Source organism: Ictalurus furcatus, chromosome 23, assembly GCF_023375685.1.
Source record: "Ictalurus furcatus strain D&B chromosome 23, Billie_1.0, whole genome shotgun sequence".
NCBI classification, from domain to species: domain Eukaryota; kingdom Metazoa; phylum Chordata; class Actinopteri; order Siluriformes; family Ictaluridae; genus Ictalurus; species Ictalurus furcatus.
Window position 1 is genome coordinate 9857501 of NC_071277.1, and position 18575 is coordinate 9876075.

General features: G+C 41.9%; 1 protein-coding gene across 6 annotated transcripts in view; it reads right to left on the bottom strand.

The window, feature by feature from the left end:
- Nucleotides 1-18528, bottom strand: part of tnikb (TRAF2 and NCK interacting kinase b) — a 56287-nt gene extending 37759 nt beyond the window's left edge. For all 6 annotated transcript variants that reach the window (XM_053611197.1, XM_053611196.1, XM_053611195.1 and 3 more), the window contains exons 1-2: nt 18148-18528; nt 8088-8153 (exon numbers count right to left, since the gene is read on the bottom strand). In XM_053611197.1, coding sequence (XP_053467172.1) covers nt 8088-8153; nt 18148-18207 — 126 coding nt within the window. In that variant the 5' untranslated portion in view covers nt 18208-18528. The remainder of the gene's footprint in view (nt 1-8087; nt 8154-18147) is intronic.
- Nucleotides 18529-18575: the final 47 nt, after the last annotated feature.

Here is an 18575-nt window from a genome sequence, read left to right on the forward strand (position 1 = left end):
TAAACACTGCATTGATCGTATTCTCCTGACGCATTATATTCCTGATTGTTCTTATCTGTAAGATCACTGAATTTAGAACAATGTACATCTCTTCATTCCACATTTTGTAAATAATTGACTAGATTGAGTTGGGTCAGGCTGTAATGAGCTATTTTTAGGTGGGCATGGTCAGGTGACTGGTCTTGGGGGTGGGAATGGCTATATTGTGCTGGGTTTAAAATGGGAGGGGCTATGCTGAGTTTGTTTGAGGTGGAGGGGTTAGTTTAGCTAGTTTTGATATGGGCGGGGCTATTATTGGCTCCTTTGAGGTGGGAGGGGCTATATTGAGCTGGCTTGAGTTGGGAGGGGCTATAATGGGCTAGTTTCAATATGGGTGGGCCAAGCTATAATGGGCTGGTTTGAGTTGGGAGGGGCTACAATGGGCTGGTTTGAGGTGGGAGGAGCTATAATGGGCTGGTTTGAGTTGGGAGGGGCTATAATGGGCTGGTTTGGGGTGGGAGGAGCTATAATAGGTTTTATTTGAGGTGGGAGGGGCTATAATGGGATGGTTTGAGTTGGGAGGGGCTATAATGGGCCGGTTTGAGGTGGAAGGAGCTATAATAGGTTTTATTTGAGGTGGGGGGGGCTATAATAGGTTTTATTTGAGGTGGGAGGGGCTATAATGGGATGGTTTGATGTGGCAGTGGATAAAATGGGTTTTATTTGAGGTGGGAGTGGCTATAATGGGCTGGTTTGAGGTGAGAGGAGCTATAATGGGCTGGTTTGGGGTGAGGGGGTTGTAATGGGATGGTTTGAGGTGGGAGGGGCTACAATGGGCTGATTTAAGGTGGGAGGGGCTATAATAGGTTCTATTTGAGGTGGGAGGGGCTATAATGGGCTAGTTTGAGTTGGGAGGGGCTATAATAGGTTCTATTTGAGGTGGGAGGGGCTATAATGGGCTAGTTTGAGTTGGGAGGGGCTATAATAGGTTCTATTTGAGGTGGGAGGGGCTATAATGGGCTAGTTTGAGTTGGGAGGGGCTATAATAGGTTCTATTTGAGGTGGGAGGGGCTATAATGGGCTGGTTTGAGGTGAGCGGAGCTATAATGGGCTGGTTTGGGGTGAGGGGGTTGTAATGGGATGGTTTGAGGTGGGAGGGGCTATAATAGGTTTTATTTGAGGTGGGAGGGGCTATAATGGGATGGTTTGAGGTGGTAGTGGGTAATATGGGTTTTATTTGAGGTGGGAAGGGCTATAATGGGCTAGTTTGATTTGGGAGGGGCTATAATGGGCTAGTTTGAGGTGAGAGGGGCTGTAATGAGATTTTTTGCTGTGGATGGAGCTATAATAATGTTTATTTTTAGCACAAACTGAGTCATGTGTACAAACAGCCCGCTGTTAATCAGTGTAGATTTTTAAACTAGCTGGATACAGAACGTTTCTGGCATATTTCTGCCACGTTGCCTAGGAGACACCATTGCCAGTCATGATACCAGACACGCCCACATGGCCCTGATCAGGCAAAAATATTTCAATGAATAAAACAAATTTTAAACTCACCCTAAAGTTACAAGTCTGTAATAGGGCCTGTATTACAAAGAATTTTTCAACTATGTTGGAACGCGAACATGCTGCTTTTCACAGGGACATTTTGGAGACTCGTTCATGCTGTAACACAGGAAGTGTGGTCTGTGTGTTAGCATGTCAGAGAGTATTACTCAACAACACAGTCACTGCTCGAAGGATAGATTTCACTACCTGCGTTGTCCACTCAGCATTTCTGACTCCTGAGACACTTTAATGTCATGATATAACAAATACATTTATAGGAATCATTTTAGCAAAATAGCCAAATTAGTCAGCAGAACACCTGAGTTTATTAAAATAGCTGTGTACAGATGTGTACAGGTTTTATGCTCCATAACTCTGTGTGTGAGACGTTGCTGTCAGATTTCATCACCAGGTTTGTTCCTGGCTGCATCTTCTCGACCTGAGCCACACAAAAACCTGCGTTTAAAACAATCATGTACAACTAAATACTTTTGTGCACACAACAATTCCCACATAGATACCTGAAACATGATTTGTGTCAAACAGGAAGTTATTCCATTCCATTGCCACTCAGTCAGAATAAATACCCACATCACCTTCCTCACTGTATCCTAGCAACAGGCAGAGGAGGCTGAGGATTTTCACATTCTCATCCAGACGAGCTCGTCTGTCTGCAGAGACACGCGACCCACAATGACCTGCTCATATCTGTCTTTTACGCTACCAAACGAGGTGAGAGGTTTAATGTCTCTCAGCGTCCCGTCTGTACGCCGATGTCTCAAACCACGGAACAGAAAATGTGACAAAATGACACGAGAGTGTGTTTCAGAGCTTCAGGTTAGTGACCTACATGAGTGAAAATCTTACTCGCTCTAACCTGAGCTTCAAACTGAAAAGACTGCTACAGTTACTGCATATATTCGATTAATCACGATTAATCATTACATTCATACATACGGGTTTATATTAATGCTCTCGTTCTGATACGTTATCGTTTCTATAGTAACGGCTCGTTCACAGGGACGTGTACAGGTGGACACTCCAGTGATAAAATAAATAAAAAACGTATGTAATTGTTGTTACGGCGAAGTTTTCTGGAAGGAGAAATGTGTTTATGTAACATGTATGGAAGGAGTCTCCAGTGTCAGTGCTGTGTAACAGTCAGAGGTAAAGCTGTAACTTTAGGTTTTCCCACATCTTCATCACAGAGTTTACACTTCTTTACTGTTTCTCACTAACACCACACACTGTGATTATTCATCTTATTAAATTAAATAGAAAGAATAAATAGAGAGAATAAAGAGAGAGATGGTGAGGGAATGAGTGTTCATAGCTGCTATAACGTAAGTGAGAACAGAAAATGACTCATTTCACCGATGTTCCACATGATTAAATGTAACTATAAATGGATGAAATGTACGATGTGCCATATTTTAATAAATATAAATTTGTAATCATGGGGCGCTGGCTGTGGTATAAGAGGAATAAAAGACTAGGGGACGTGCTGTTAGAGGAAAACTGATTGTGATTAGATGTACTATAATGAATCTCCAGCCACAGTGTGATAAATTCCCACAGACTTCGAGTGAAATCCTGCAGGAATAAAGACAGAACAAACGACTCAGCGCCATCGAACGGCCTCAGTTCCTCTCATCTCTGGCACTCGGTGGAGTTTTCAGAAAAGAAAAGAAAAGAACTCTTTAAAAACATTGATAAAAAGAACAGTGGACTGCAGTGAGACAATCTGCCGTCTCATTTTTATCCACATCGTCCTCTTTCCACCGCTGAAACTCAAACACCATGTACATGAGCTCGCAGTCTCACCGCCTCAGTGCACAAAGCACATCCTGACCCAGAATCCATCTCTCCCTCACACACAACACCTCTTTAATGGCTCTGCTCGGCCTCCCAAGATGGCGCACCGTCAGTAAAAGAGCCACGAGGGATCTCGGCAAGGACACAGCGAGCAAATCGAAACCTGCTCATTCAGATCCACTCGCAATACCACAGCCGTATATATAGCTGTGCTCAGGCACTAAAGTACATCCTGTTCTCACCATCTCCCGTTAATTATAGCAATTTTTACACATACAGTGCAAAGAAAACACTGAGAAACTGTACAGTCACTGGTGTAGGAGCCTCACGCGCATGTTCTAGAGCTTCAGTGAGATTTAAATAAACAGCATTCACATTTTAAATAAAATGATGAAAGGTAAAGTTATAAGAGATATACTTTTGAGTCCACACCACTCACAAGCAAGAGTTCAGTACCTTTCAGTACCTTTTCCCCTGAAATGTGACGATAAAATAATTATCATAAAATCAGAATCATAAAAACGTAAAATCATCATGAATATGAAGATCTGATTTCTATCTCGATTTAACGTCATGGGTCTGTGGGAAGTCTCAGACTAAATCTAGACGCATTTTCTGACTGTTTATCTCTGAACTATCTGAGAACCGTACTGTAGTGTCTAATCACTCTGAGACTTCACCAGCTTCACTGCGATGGGATGGTGTCTCGTTACAGGCGAAATCACACTGGTGTGTTTAATCTGGATCAGCGCCATGACGGTGATTTGAGCACACGGCTGTTAGACGAATATTTACCTTCCAATCTCTCTTCTGTTGAGAGGAACGAAGTACTGAAATAACTCTCCTAAAATAACCTCCATGTGGTTAATTAGATAATCAGTCCAAATTAGATCACTTTTCATTTCGCTCTTTCAAATGGGCAGGAATCTAAACGGCTAAAACTCATTTAGACTTTAACTGTGAATGAGTTAATGAGTGACTTTTAACAGCGAGGGCTTAGTAGTATTCTTTCTGCACGGGTAAATCAAATAAAGAAAAGGAAACGTACTGCGTTGTGATTTTATTCAGCAAAACAAGTCACACAAAATTGGATGGAAATGTTTTCCAGCAAGAGACTTTAACTAGATTAGAGAAGCTCTTCACCTAGCAATGTACAAATCCTCCTCAGAACCGAATCTGTTCTGACCGGTAGTGTATTAAAGTTTGTTATTATAATAATCATGTGGTCATGGCATGGTCATGCTTCTCTAGAAATAAACGCTCATAAATCTCAGTTTCTTGTTAATATTAGGATTGAAAATAAGCTTTGAATTCATTCATGAAGTCGTCACAAACACTCGGGGAAAAATCTGTAAAAGAAACGGATTAAATGAACTACTGCAAGCGGAATAAGAACCGGACCAATCAATAAGGAGAGCAGTTTTTACTCCTCGTTCATGAATGATTTAATAAAGAAATAATAAGAGGGTTTACACTCGACTGCATCGCTGTGTTACAGCGCTTTCACACCCATTAACCCACCTATCAAGTCCGGAACATTCGCTCGATTCGTTTGCCGTTTGGCTCGGCTCGTTTTCACACTAATTAAACAAACCACAGAGAAAACCGTAAAGCTGTCCTTCATCATTCAGAAAAAAGATGAACCGAGGCATAAAAAAATCTAAACCTAAAAAGTCACAAAACATAAAAAATCAACCACGCGCAGAGAGCATGGAGTCAGCGCTAAATAAACGCTAAAGTGATTACGTTTATGTAAAACGTTTGTGTGCAGAGTTTGTTTTCTTTAAATCTCCAGAACAGAATGCTACAGCTCGGTTCTTTTGCTCGGTTTAACAGCTTGCATAAAATTTACAAAAAACAAAACCCAAACAAAAACCACTGCGAGCCAAAACACACATCGAGTTTGATTCACTTCCTGCAGTCGAGTCGATTCAGAGTCGAATCACTGTCTCGCTTTCACCGAGTTCACTTGGAACGGACTGAGACCACCTCACTCAGACGTTCTCGGATCCGAGTTCTACTGACTAAAGAACCGCATCGCGGGGAAGAACACACACAGCAGGGTTCCGTTCAAACACACTGAACACGAACCGTTCTGACTCACAGCAAACTGAATCAGTGCTGAGGTTCTGAATGAAGCTGGGAATCAGAACAGCGGCTGAGGAATGTCATCTAAAAGCAAGAAAAGACTTCTGACTCCAACGTTATGGTGTTATTGCTGTTCTGAAACCCATTCGGTCATTCAGCAGTTTTGATTCAGTCGAATTCTCACAGGTTCTTTCTCTGCATTCAGATCATCAGCACCGCTCAGTTTACATTACAACAGAGAAATCACAGTTCTTCTTTTTAATCAATGATGGAATTTACATGTGAAGTGAGAAAGCCCGGTTGTGACACACTGTTCAATCATCTTTCTTGTTATATTCTAAAACAATTACAGATACAGTCGCTGGGCTTCTCGGCTCTGAAATCTGTTCTGTAATTTAAGGAAAATGTTTTGCATTTAATGATCGTGTCATATCTCAGAGATGAATGGAATGGAGGCTGCCATGTTGACGTTAATTTATTCTCCCTGTCTTTCTCTCTATCTCTCTGTGTCTCTCTCCATTTCTTTCTTCTTCTTTTCTTCCTCTCTTGTGCTTGGCTGGGCTTGCGACCTGCGAGTATTTTCTGCAACCTGTCATTGCAATAAAGATATAATATTACCAAATCACATCTGCATCCGTTCCTTCTCATCTTCCCGTCCTGAATATAGTTTTTGCAGATGTACCGCTTCTGCTGCTGCAGTTCTTCTTGATGAAGAAGCCAAGTTCTGCTTTATACATTTTTGCATCACTCTTTGTTAAATCAACCTGCGTCTTACAAGCTCAAAAACAGTAGACACGCACTGATACTGACAGCAACACGGACATGGACACGGACACAGACAGGGACACTGACACTGACACTGACACTAACACTGACACTAACACTCATAAGAGTCTAATTAAAGCCTTGGTTTCATAATCTCGTGCTGTGCAGAAAGCCGATGTTCTCCGGAGTGTCACTGTTCCAGAAATGGGTCAATGTCATCTGAAATAACTTCTGAAAAGCACAGAGCACTCCATGGTTCACTCTGCTGAAGCAATCACGCTCTCCCTCTTTCTCTATTCATGCATATTTGGTTTAAAATCCTTAACAATCGCATGCTCTCAGAAGTGCAGATCCTGTGCTGCAGTGAGGGTTCACATTACAGCATTACAGCAGTCCACTTTTACAAATTAGTCACCTGATACACATCAATAAAGATCTAAACATAGCATCTGATCAATGCTGTCAGTCTGAGGAACCCGTCAGTGACGGTGGGTCAGGAATACGAGGTCATGTTTCACCTACTATTACAAATCATGGTAAAAATTCAGAGAAACTTAGAAACAATACATTAAAGGAGAAATCCACCCTGAACAGCCTGCATATTAATCCAACAGCATGATCGCCTGCTGTTAACGGTTTCCTACATTACCCACAATGCTGTGCTGGTGGTAGTGCAGTGGGATTTTTATCCCTCAATTCATCTCCATTTAAATAGAGCGATGCAGCGGTGCTTCAGTCTGTTCAGCTCTCTCACCTCCTCACCTGGACTCTCTGCTCAAACACATCAGCTTCCAAAGCTTCAACCTCCACATGAACACCACCGTCAATGTCCCTGCGCTCATCACCTCTGAGTCCACAATGGTATTGTATAGCTGCGGTGCATTCTGGGATATTGAGTCCAGTGTTTAATGTCTCCACTGGATTTTACATTAAATATGAAGCTGAACATCGTCAAACAAAAAAACGACAAGCAAGTGAGAAAAAAAGCTTTCCTTTTAGGAACAGTTAAAAATCGTTTAACGGAACATTTAACGAAAATCAAGCTCAATTATGTTTGAGATCATTCATTTTTTAACAATAACAGTTCGTACCTGTGACATCAGCGCAACACACAACCGCCAACTTCTCACAAGAAAATCACCAGGATTACTTTTTCTGTCGAAAAATATTTCATTTCAGGGCAGAGTTTTCCCTTTAACGGTCTTAAAGAAACTCCTGAATTATCACAGCTCTGTTCTGGACTAAGTATAATTGTGTTTACGTCTCTCCTGTCAGTCACGTTATAGACACGCCCCCAGGGACTCTTCACTCCACCCCCATCTTTAAATCTCAGTAAAACAAACAGGACAGAATTCACAGCACCATCAGATACTATAAAAAAGATTACTATCAAAAACTGGATCTGTTTCAACAGAGAAATAAAACAAGGTGAAATGTGATTTGTAGAATACCCGAACTGTGAAAAACATCATTAATAACGAGAACTACATACGTAACAGACGTGTGGAGGTCAGTGACTGTTAAAAAGTATTAATATCTACAGAAACACCGCACAGACTGTTCTGTGATCGCGGGGAGAAATTCAGGAGAAGGTTTGGTAACTTGAATCAAAATGTCTCATCTGTAAGAGGATCACAGAGGAAGAGAAGAGGATCGTTCACAGAAATTAGCGGGTCTCGACACGCCGCAGCATTCCATACGTTCAACACAACGCCTCTGACACATCTGACATGCTCGCTCGGGAAAAACCTTCCAGCAGCTAAAACCTAGAATAATAATAATAATAATAATAATAATAAGTGACTGACTCTGAACTGGCTGTAACACGATCATCATACAAATCCTGTGCTCTTACAGGGGATTAAATTAACCCTACTAAGGGCACTTACCTTGTACACTTGGCCATATGTTCCATTTCCCACAAGCTCCACCAGCTCGAAGATTCCCGCAGGGTCCTGACCAGAAAAAACATAAAAAACACAAAGATTAGCTGCTATTATCTTCCTCACCACAGCTTCAGAGAGATTAGTACATAATCCGTACGCTCCACACTCAGACGCTGCCGTGCGCTGATCACTTTACATTCAAATAATAAAAGACGATAATTAAGGAACGTTAAACTCGTTAAATTTCATAGATTTATTCCGTTTAGAGTTGAGCAATACAGAGAAAATTCTAAAATCTATATCTATAAACTATATCACAATCGTTATGTAAATAATAAACACTGTGTGTGTGTGTGTGTGTGTGTGTGAGTGTGTGGTGCTGTTGCAATAAAATAATCAATGATGCTGTGGTGTGATAAAGCAGAGTGTTACACCCTGAAGTTGATTATTTTCCAATAACAGCACGTCCACCACAAGTGTTTTATTACGATCACAGCTCAGAAAATTCTAATTCATGGCTACACTCTTAAACTCTTAGAACCATTAAAGGTTCTTTGGTTGTTTCTCTGACAGAACGTTTAACGACAGAGTGTTCCCTTCAGAAAGAGTTCCAAGCAGAACCTTTTTAGAAAGCTAAGAGCCCTTAATTATACAATCCTCCTTTTCACAGAAGAGTGTAGTAAACTATTTTATAATTGGTTTGTTTCATGATTATTTAAATGTTTTGCTTTTGCCACAATAAACTGACAAAATTCTAATTTTTTAAATGATATCTTTATTAAAATATGCACTAAAAGCCACAGGAGAGGATCTCATCACATTACAGAACCGTCCCCGAGTACATTTTTACCAAACATAGGTGAGTATTAGCGTTGTTTAGCTAGCAGCGTTTTATCCGAGCTGAGAAACTCGGAGGTGATTATAAATAAACCGGTTGCTGCAGTTTGAATAAAGATTAAATGTAAAACAGAAGTCAAATTAGACATCAAAGCTCGTGGTCCAAATAAAGCTCGGGGAAAAACAGTCAGTGTCATTTGCATGGATGCGCACCTCGAAGTTTTCAGAGCCGTGTAGCGTGAAGTTCATGAAAATCAGCAAATAAATTATGCAACAAATGTCCAACACTGAGAAAGAAGACATATGATGCTTTAAAAATCTCTCTCCAGCTGCCAATCATCACACACAGCTTTATTTAAACCTTCAAAAACTTTATCTAATGAAGGACACAATGAAGAATTGAACTAAAAGACGAGAAGAAGAGAAGAATAGAAATGTGCAGGTTCTCAGCGAGGAAGCAGGAAACCACAATAAATCAGACAGAGGTTATAAGAGCGAACGTGTTTCTCATGTACAGCTGGCAGGTGCCTCATGAATTAAAACCGAAAGTGCTGACATGAAACAAAAAAAACCCTCAAAAGACGTCTGTACTGAAACATACATGAGTTCCTTTGTGCAAACACGGACACGTGACTCTGGACGTGTGTGTAGGAGGAGCTGAGCAAGTTCGAATGCTTTCAAACCAAGTGTGACTTCTAACACCAAGCTGTAGAGCACATGTGAGGAAATCACACAGAACCTTTAAGACATTTCCCCGTCAGAGAGACAGATCTAAAGCTGGTCCAGGTGTGCGATTTAACGGGTTTATCTCAAAAACTGTTCAGGAACTGATGGAGCTCCTCAGACGAATGCTGAACGTGTCGAAGATTAAAAGACAAGTGCAGCAAATTCACTACACTCTAGAACCATAAAGAGTTCTTTGGTTTGTGACTCGACAGGAACCTGACCACACAGGGCGTTATTCAGATTCCAGGAACCCTTGAGGAACCGTTACTGACAAAGTCGTACTTAGAGCTGGGTGAAATGACCACATGATACTGATAATGACACATGATACATGATACTGACCACATGATCTCGTGATCAATTCTATCACAACACACTTTTAAGATATCAAGGGTATGGGGTTTTTAAAAAAAATAAAATTATGAAACAGTAGTCGGAATCTTTACATTTGTAAAATGCCAAAGAAAGAGATTTATTTTCAGATGTATTTATTTTTATCCACATTAAATAAAAGTATCATCAAATACATTTTTAAAAGATCATTTAAACGCAGCAGGAAGCCTATATACGTCCAGATACCTATCCTGTATCATAGACATGGCCTGAAATACTGTTATGTGATATTTTTGTGTACCACAGTGCAGGTAAATGCTCTAATCTGATTGGTCAGAAGGTGTGTGTTATGTTTGTGTAACAGTATGGTCTGAAGTGTGTTATTAAATCTACTGTATAATTATTTTATTTACTACAGACTTATTAAGCGCCCGGCCCTTAGTGTGCTACTTGACAAAGCGTTGCATTTCATTACTTTAAATAACTTTGAAAATATCCGTGACCATCCAAAGAAATGTTTTTTCTGAGTGTATTTGTTAGCAATCATTTCATTAAAATTACAATTTGTTTAGCAGTTTATTAAACCAGTTAACCTCTGACCTGTGATTAGGTTATTTATTTATTTATTTATTTATGATCATGGTAATACACCTATGCGTTTATGTATCAAATCTCTCAGAAGCTTCAGAACATGTGAGATGTGGTTTGTTTGATTCTCAGAAACCATGAATGAGTAGATGATTGTGCAGAGGACTGACACAGCTTTCATCAGATAAACTTCTGCTCGTTCTCGCTATCGGCTCGATGAATCTGAACCAGAAGCCGGACCGTGACCTGCACACGACCCTCCAGCGCTCCATCCAGTAAAAGGACGTGGACGGCTGCCATGTTTGAGCATCTGCTGTGGGATCGTGGGCCGGATTACAGCAGTGTGAGGTTTCTCCTCTCACACGGTGTAAAAACTCACCGTGCAGACGGTTCAGAGATGCAGGAAGGACACGAACCGAAGAGGAGAGAAAATAGAAGTGCATTTACACAGAAACTCCCTCAACACGCCGTTAACGGCAGCGTGATTTCCCAGGACGGTCTGGAGCTGTGTTCGATTACACACCATTACTGCTGTGCCTCCTCCATTACACCCAGATAAAAGCAGAACTTAAAGCGGGTGTCAAAGCCCATGTTCAGGCCTGGAACTGAGGAACGTCTCTCAAAGAGGAAAGCACACGCTTCACACACACTCCGAGACGTCCTGATGGACAGACGGTCATCACTTGGAGACTTTATGATGATGAAGTACAGACAGAATCGACCACTTCCTGTCCTTCACACACAATAATCTCATTACATACTGCACATATTAAAACGTCTGTGCTTACTCTACAGACATATACATTTTTAATATATATTGAAACAAACATCTGAAAACAATGAATAAATATTCATCAGGTTTATTTTTTTTAAAACAGCTCAAATTTATTCTTTCACTTTACAATTTAACAGTTACTGTATTAATATTATTTACCTTGGTTTTAAAGGAACATTACTTTTATATTATTTTAATTATTGTACTTGTCCTCTATTTACACACACTTTTTTCTTTTACATATTTTATCTTTTATATTGTTATAATTTTATTCTTTCTTTAACAGCTATTTATTGCATTATTATATGTAGTAGTAGTAATATTGCCCTTTTTTCTTTATTTCAGCTTTTTACTTCACATTATAAGGATTTTGAGATTAATTTTAAATAGATGAAATGTATGATATAAATAAAGATGGTTATCATTTTTATTATTATTGTTATTATTTATTAAATATCCATCCATCTTCTACCGCTTACTCCTTTTCAGGGTCACAGAGAACCTGGAGCCTATCCCAAGGAGCATCAGGCACAAGGCGGGGTACACCCTGGACAGGGTGCCAGTCCATCGCAGGGCACACAATCACACACCCATTCATACACTATGGACACTTTAGACACACCAATCAGCCTACCATGCATGTCTTTGGACTGGGGGAGGAAACCGGAGTACCCAGAGGAAACCCCCGCAGCACGGGGAGAACATGCAAACTCTGCACACACATGGCCCCGGCGGGAATCGAACCCCGGACCCTGGAGGTGTGAGGCAAATGTGCGAACCACTAATCCACTGTGCGCCCCTATTTATTAAATATTTATATTATTCAATACAGCTGAATTGTTCTACTTTGCACAGATGCATTAAAAAAACATCACATCCAGTTAATTTATATTGGGCTTTCTGTGAAGAGAACATGGCGGCGTACGTGTGAAACGTCTTCCTCTGACAGGTCTGTGCCTAAAACAATGACAAACAAATCACAGCCTTTAATCTACAACTCGTTTATTAAATTCAGCTTTTCTACATTAATCATATAGTTGTCAATCTGAGAAATGGAACAGTCAGAGATGTGTCACACGGCATATTGTTATTATCGCTGACAAACGTGGCCCAAAATACATTTTCATGACTCACATCTTTAACCGCGTCACCAAAAAACCTCAACTGTGCAGAAATATGAAATACAGTTCTGTCTGTAAGTAACAGAACCATCGCTTCATTTATCTGCACTTTATTTCTCCAGCGGCATGGATCTGAGAGAAACCGGGTCGGGTTCTGAAGAGCAGAAGGTCCACTGTAGTTTATCTCAGTACAGGGTGGAACGTGGAACCATATACCACTCTGTTTATAGACATTCTTAACAGAAACTGAAATAAAATGATCATTAGTGTTGGCTCTTTGCACTGATGTCAGAAGAATTTTGGTTCCCTTCAGAAACTTTGGACTGTTCTTTAACCCTTTGAACTCTCAGGAGTCGTCGGTACACTCTGAGAAGAACCTAAAGAACCTATTTTTCTCACAGCATACCGAGAAGCTAAATGACAGGTTCTACATATTAAGAAGAAAACAATGAGCAACAATATATTTTTTTAAATGGTTCTTTAATGGTTCCTTAACGGTTCTTCCCTTCCAAAAGGGTTTTATGATAGGGAAACACTTTTTGTAGGGTTCTACATAGAACATTTAAGGGTTCCCCCAATGAGACAACCAAAAAGCATTTTCAATGTGTGCCTCCAGACTTCAATTCTCTTTTACTGAATCAAACAATAATTAATGAAATAATAAGCTGCGAGTTTAAGGACTTTAATAGTTTTGCTGGTTCCACAGTGAACTAAAGAAAATGACGTAAACATGACGTTGAGTGAAGGAGTTGTGTGATGAAGCAGAGTAACCGGGCTGAAGTTGATTATTTTCCTACAACAGCACGTCCCCAAGTTCCCGTCCTCATCCGTTCTGATAAACAGACGTTCCCTCGGCCAGACTTTTTCCTCTTTGTTAAGAAAAAAAAAAAAACACACAGTGTGTCGCGTTAGTGAGAAACCACGAAGTGTAAACGCCTCTCTCCTGAAGACGTCAGAAAACAAAAAACAGAAAAAGTTCCAGCTGACACTGGAGACTCCTTCCATCAATGTTACATACACAACAGAACACTACAGAATAACTACTGACAGAACGTCTGATATAGAAAACTGACCAATCACAATCCAGAATTCTACAAACACGCATTAACAACCACAATCCTTCAGTTCCTATGAGCCTGGGCTGTAGAGGTGAAGGATGTTATTCATTCCAGTGAATAAAACCCTGAACATGGTGCTAAAAGACATGCAGTGACAGACGCTCCCTCAGGCTTGGGCATGCTGGGAAATGATAAAGAATACAGCTCAGCAACTTCACCTTCTCGAGCTCATGTGGAAGCAGAACATGAAGCAGAACTCTGACCTGCTCACATGAGCCATGGGCAACTACAAGCCCAGACCTGCTGAAACACACACACCACACACACACACACACACACACATGTGTCTGCATCAGCAGGATGGCATGAAGAATGTGAAGCAGGTAAACGAGGGGAAGATTTTATATGTGAAGAGTTCTCTAAAAGGAGAAACACCTTATTATCCACAACATTCTCTCTAAACGTGGTGAAAGTCAGCACACGGTGTGTTAGGGCCGATTACACAACAACGTTTCCAAATAAAAACACTAAATTTCTCATGTGGTTCATGCAAGTTTTTGAAAACGACGCCGTTTTCGTCTCCGTGTAAACGAACAAAACCGAGAATCTGTCACGCACACGTGTATTAAGTGTTCAGTCTACAGGCGTGTGTGTGAGTACTTCAGAACAACATGTGAGACGTTTAACACGACACGACTGTGTTTGTGTTTCTACAGTAAATGCAGATTTACTGCATCACTGCTACGACCAGCTGAGACACGTTTATTACATCCTCCACGTTATTAACCCAAATCTATACCCACGAGGGGAATCAAAACCTTATAACTATCTGTGTAATGATCTGTTCTGGAGAAAATCTGTATACTTCTACTGCTAATAAAATACAGAAAGCAGACGGACTGACAGCGTATTTCATTTGACTCAGTATTTCATTTGTATTTGCTGATTTTGTTCCAGTTTGGTACAGTGATGGTTTATTATTATTATTATTATTATTATTATTATTATTATTATTATTATTATGACTTTAACACGCACTATTTAGATGTTTTTCAGTATTTAAAAATGAACGTTTTGTTAACAGAATTCTGAGCAGAAGAAAAGCTAAAAGTGGTTGAAGAGAGAAAAGTCCATTTCCACAGTGAAAGAACTTCATGCACATTTCATGTAGATTAAATGAGATTACATTAGGGACGTCTCAGCATTGATTAATCCAGAAGAATAATCCGGAAGTCGAACTCTGGAGATTGTAAGTAAGTGGAGACGGAACATTTTATTTCTCCACGTGGATCATGAACCAGTGAAATCGTTTGAGAAATGTAAACGTTATTGTGTTTTTATCCAGAAAAACCCACAGCTCCTCCATTTACTTGTACGTGTTTAAGGGCGGTCTTGTCCGGATCAATATGGCGGACACGGTGACGTGAACGCTTATGTGCGCAGGCGCTTAGTGATTCTTTACAAAGTGACCTTGCCTCCTACTGGCCTGGCGTGTGTACAACAGCGGTTTTAGTCGTTTTCGCGGATCCATGTGAACGGGGATTGTTTTGACGACGTTGTTGTCTGTACGCGAAACTTTCCAAAAACACAAAGGAAAAACTTCTCCGTTTTTAGTACATCGTTGTCATGTAAAAGCACCCTCAGTGTGACGACATTGTCCAGCAGGACATCAATGTCCACATCAGGACACATGGGTAAGAAGAGAATGAAAGAGAGAGAGAGAGAGACAGAGCATCTGTCTCCTCTGGATGCAGGAGAAACAGTGTGTCCTCTCTGAGTCACGCAAACGAACATGGCTCCTTAATCGCTGGTCCCAAAAATAAATCAAATGATCTGTCAGGAGGAATTCAGAAGCAATTGCAGCAGCACATTAGGGCATTACACCTCCACGCCTCTGCTGTCGACACGTCCTTTCTGCTCTTTTCTACTCAGGAAGCTCAGGCTGTGTGTAAATCAGGTCTGCTGTGTCCTGTCACCAACGTCATCTTTCATTCACACCTCCTGTAAAGCCCCGAACATGCTGAAATATCCGTCAGGGTGTCCACTCGCTCAACACTGCTCACACCGAGCCGACAACACCGAGAGGATTTCTCCACGGGGTCACACTGATCCCTGTGGCAGTAATCACTTATACCATATATCACCATGTTTAACACACACACACACACGCACAGTATTGGAAGATGGTGAGTGTGGAAATAAATCTTATAGGAGTCTCATATATCACCAATATATTGCTGCCTGAATAGTTGTAATTCTCTCATTAATCACTGGTTTAATCGAACAAAATGGCTTCCACGCTCTTTATTCAACACACAGTGTAGAATAGCACCTGATCCAGCACATCCTGTTATTTTACTGTTGTTTTATCTTTGACTCGGTTACACGTGCACAACTTAATGAAGCCACAAGACACTAAATCATCACGTGCATGCAGGACGCAGACGGTTTTCTTTATGTTGATTAGCCAAATGAATAAAATAATGCTGATGTTTATGTTGATTTGATGCGCGTTGTAGTTACGCCTGAGGTCTGAATACCAACATGCAGGAGTTCAGTGCAAGAACTTCACTCCACGCTTCACACACCTTTGACCTCAGCCTCAGTCGCATAACAGGTCATAATCACATGCTCTTCGGTTCTCTCGTACTCTTGATTTCTAACATCTCTAACCAAAAAAACATGCAAACACATTGTTCAAGGCTCTTCTGTTCCGTTAATCTGGATTTACACATTCACACTGCAGAAGTGCAGCACGTGTACACGTGTATTTATAAAGCGTGCGAGCTGCTGGAATAGAGTCAGGGCCTCGCAGGATTCGCTCCGAGCACTGGCTGTTTTCGAGCAGGTGCGGTCTTGTTCTATTACTGTTGTATACAAAGCCTTTGTTGTAGACACACAATACAGTATGGTCTCTAACGCAATGACTTCATATGTCATCTTTACAGCATGTACAGAAACGCAACACTGCTGCTAAAGTAAACGCTAAAGGTGCTGAATCTGTGCCATGATTCAATTTCTCGTGCATGAGGATCAGATAAGGAAAAAATGGAGTGGAAAATGAGGGATGTAGTGGCATCGCTGCTCAAATCCATGCAAGCAGAAACGTGAGGCACAGATACGCTTCCCCAGCGAGACGAGAGCGTGCACACGGCACTGCGTGACCTAATTTCACTCACAAGGGACCCTAGATAAGCAACAAGCTCGTGGGTAGGCATGAGGAAGAGCTCAGCTTTCCAAAGGGTGTGGTGACGATGTGAATACAGCATCCAAGACAGATGAATTCTCGAGACGAGCGGAGAATATTTCAGAAGGACTAGAGTTCGCTAACTGCTTTAACACCAGGCACTCGAGGATGGCTCTAAATCAAAACACGAGGCGGGAGAGCTGTGATCCTTTCATTCAAACATGACCCAAATCATTCCGATCCGATAGATTTCTCAGATCTGTGTTAAAGATTCGGAACGTCAACACGAGAAGCAGGAATGTGACCGGGCAGGAATGAGTGCAGCAGTGGAGAACAGTGATTATAATGTCCACAAGCAGGCGGAGCGTCTGCTCTCAGATGACACCTCACTTCAGTTCAAGCCCAGACATGATGGAGGCGAGGCGAGGCGCTGCAGGTGGGATCGTGCTGCATTACTGTCGCGTCCGTGCTCACCAAGACCCGCCGGTTCTCACCAAGGACCCGTAATGACGAGGTTGGGAAGGTGGAGACGACTCCAAGCACCCTGAGTAAGCACAGTGAGAACTGTCAGGGGGACGGCCAGGGGTTTGACCTGTCAGGGGGCAGAAATACCTGCTGACGCCCATGTTTCTGACACAACTGGACTCAGATCAGTGACAAAACTGTGGATGTGAACCATGTGAGCTGAAGATCAGAAGCGAAGGAACAAAAGAGCATCAGAACCGAGGCGCAGTTCTTCATTCATTCCAGAGAAAATCGTGCTGCTCTTTCACACACAATTAACATACACACGCGCGCGCGCGCGAAATGGCAGATTGTGCAAAAATACACTGATCTATAACGTTATAAGCATTGTATATCTGCTGAATAGAGCTTTATATGAAGCTCAAAGACAGACACTGATGAAGATTTAGGACGCAGGTGCCTTTAGTGGTGATTGTGCGAAGTGTCACCGAATTTCTCTGCTTTGAAAAGCGAATAAATATTTCTGCATCTGTCTCCAAACAAAACAATGCCGAAAATTCCAACAGAGGAACAGTTTCCATTTCAGCCCGAAATCTCCGGGTTAAAATCCGCCGTGTGACATGATTTCAGCGGAATTACAGCACGCGCGGCTGCTCTGATCGGAGGAGCTGATGTTCCATTGTAGCTCAGGATCAAAGTCTCACTCTCTCACACACACACACACTGTTCGACTCGCCTTTATATTGTTAATTATTTTATCTTTCCGCAGAGATTACAGGATGTGGAACACACCTCACACCTTGAGGACAATCAGAGGCCTGCGCTCCTTCACGCGCCGCCTGTCAGCAGCATGCACGAGAAGCGCGCGCGCGCGCAGGTGCACGGAAACCGACACCGGCCCCAGACCCACATTTTCCTCATCAGTATCTCAGCAAACATCACAAATCCTCCGTGTGAAACTCAGATTACTCACCCTCAGCGCCGACAGATCGATCTCATCCAGGCTCCGGGCCGGAGAGTCGCTCGCCATCATGATTCCGTCCGCTTTTGTTCTCGCTAAAAAACTGCAGAATTCAAATAAAATGTCGGAAACTGCATGTGGAGCTGGAGAAATCCCGGAATTCCTCAGACTCAGCAACAGCACATCAGATATTCTCTCTCTCTCTCCCTCTCCCTCTCTCTCTCTGGTCCCCGGATGATGGCTGCAGTCCCCCGGTTTCTTCTCTGCTTCCACACGACCGACTGCAGCTCGAGCGATTTCGGTGCTACATTGGCGCGCGCAGGTTGGTCGTAGACTCGCGACGTATTTTTTTCTTTTCGAAGGTGAAAAGGAACCGCGGAGAAGCACTGTCAGTCAGCGCGTTCAACCGGGAGTGGCTGGGCTGAGGGGGCGGGGCTGAA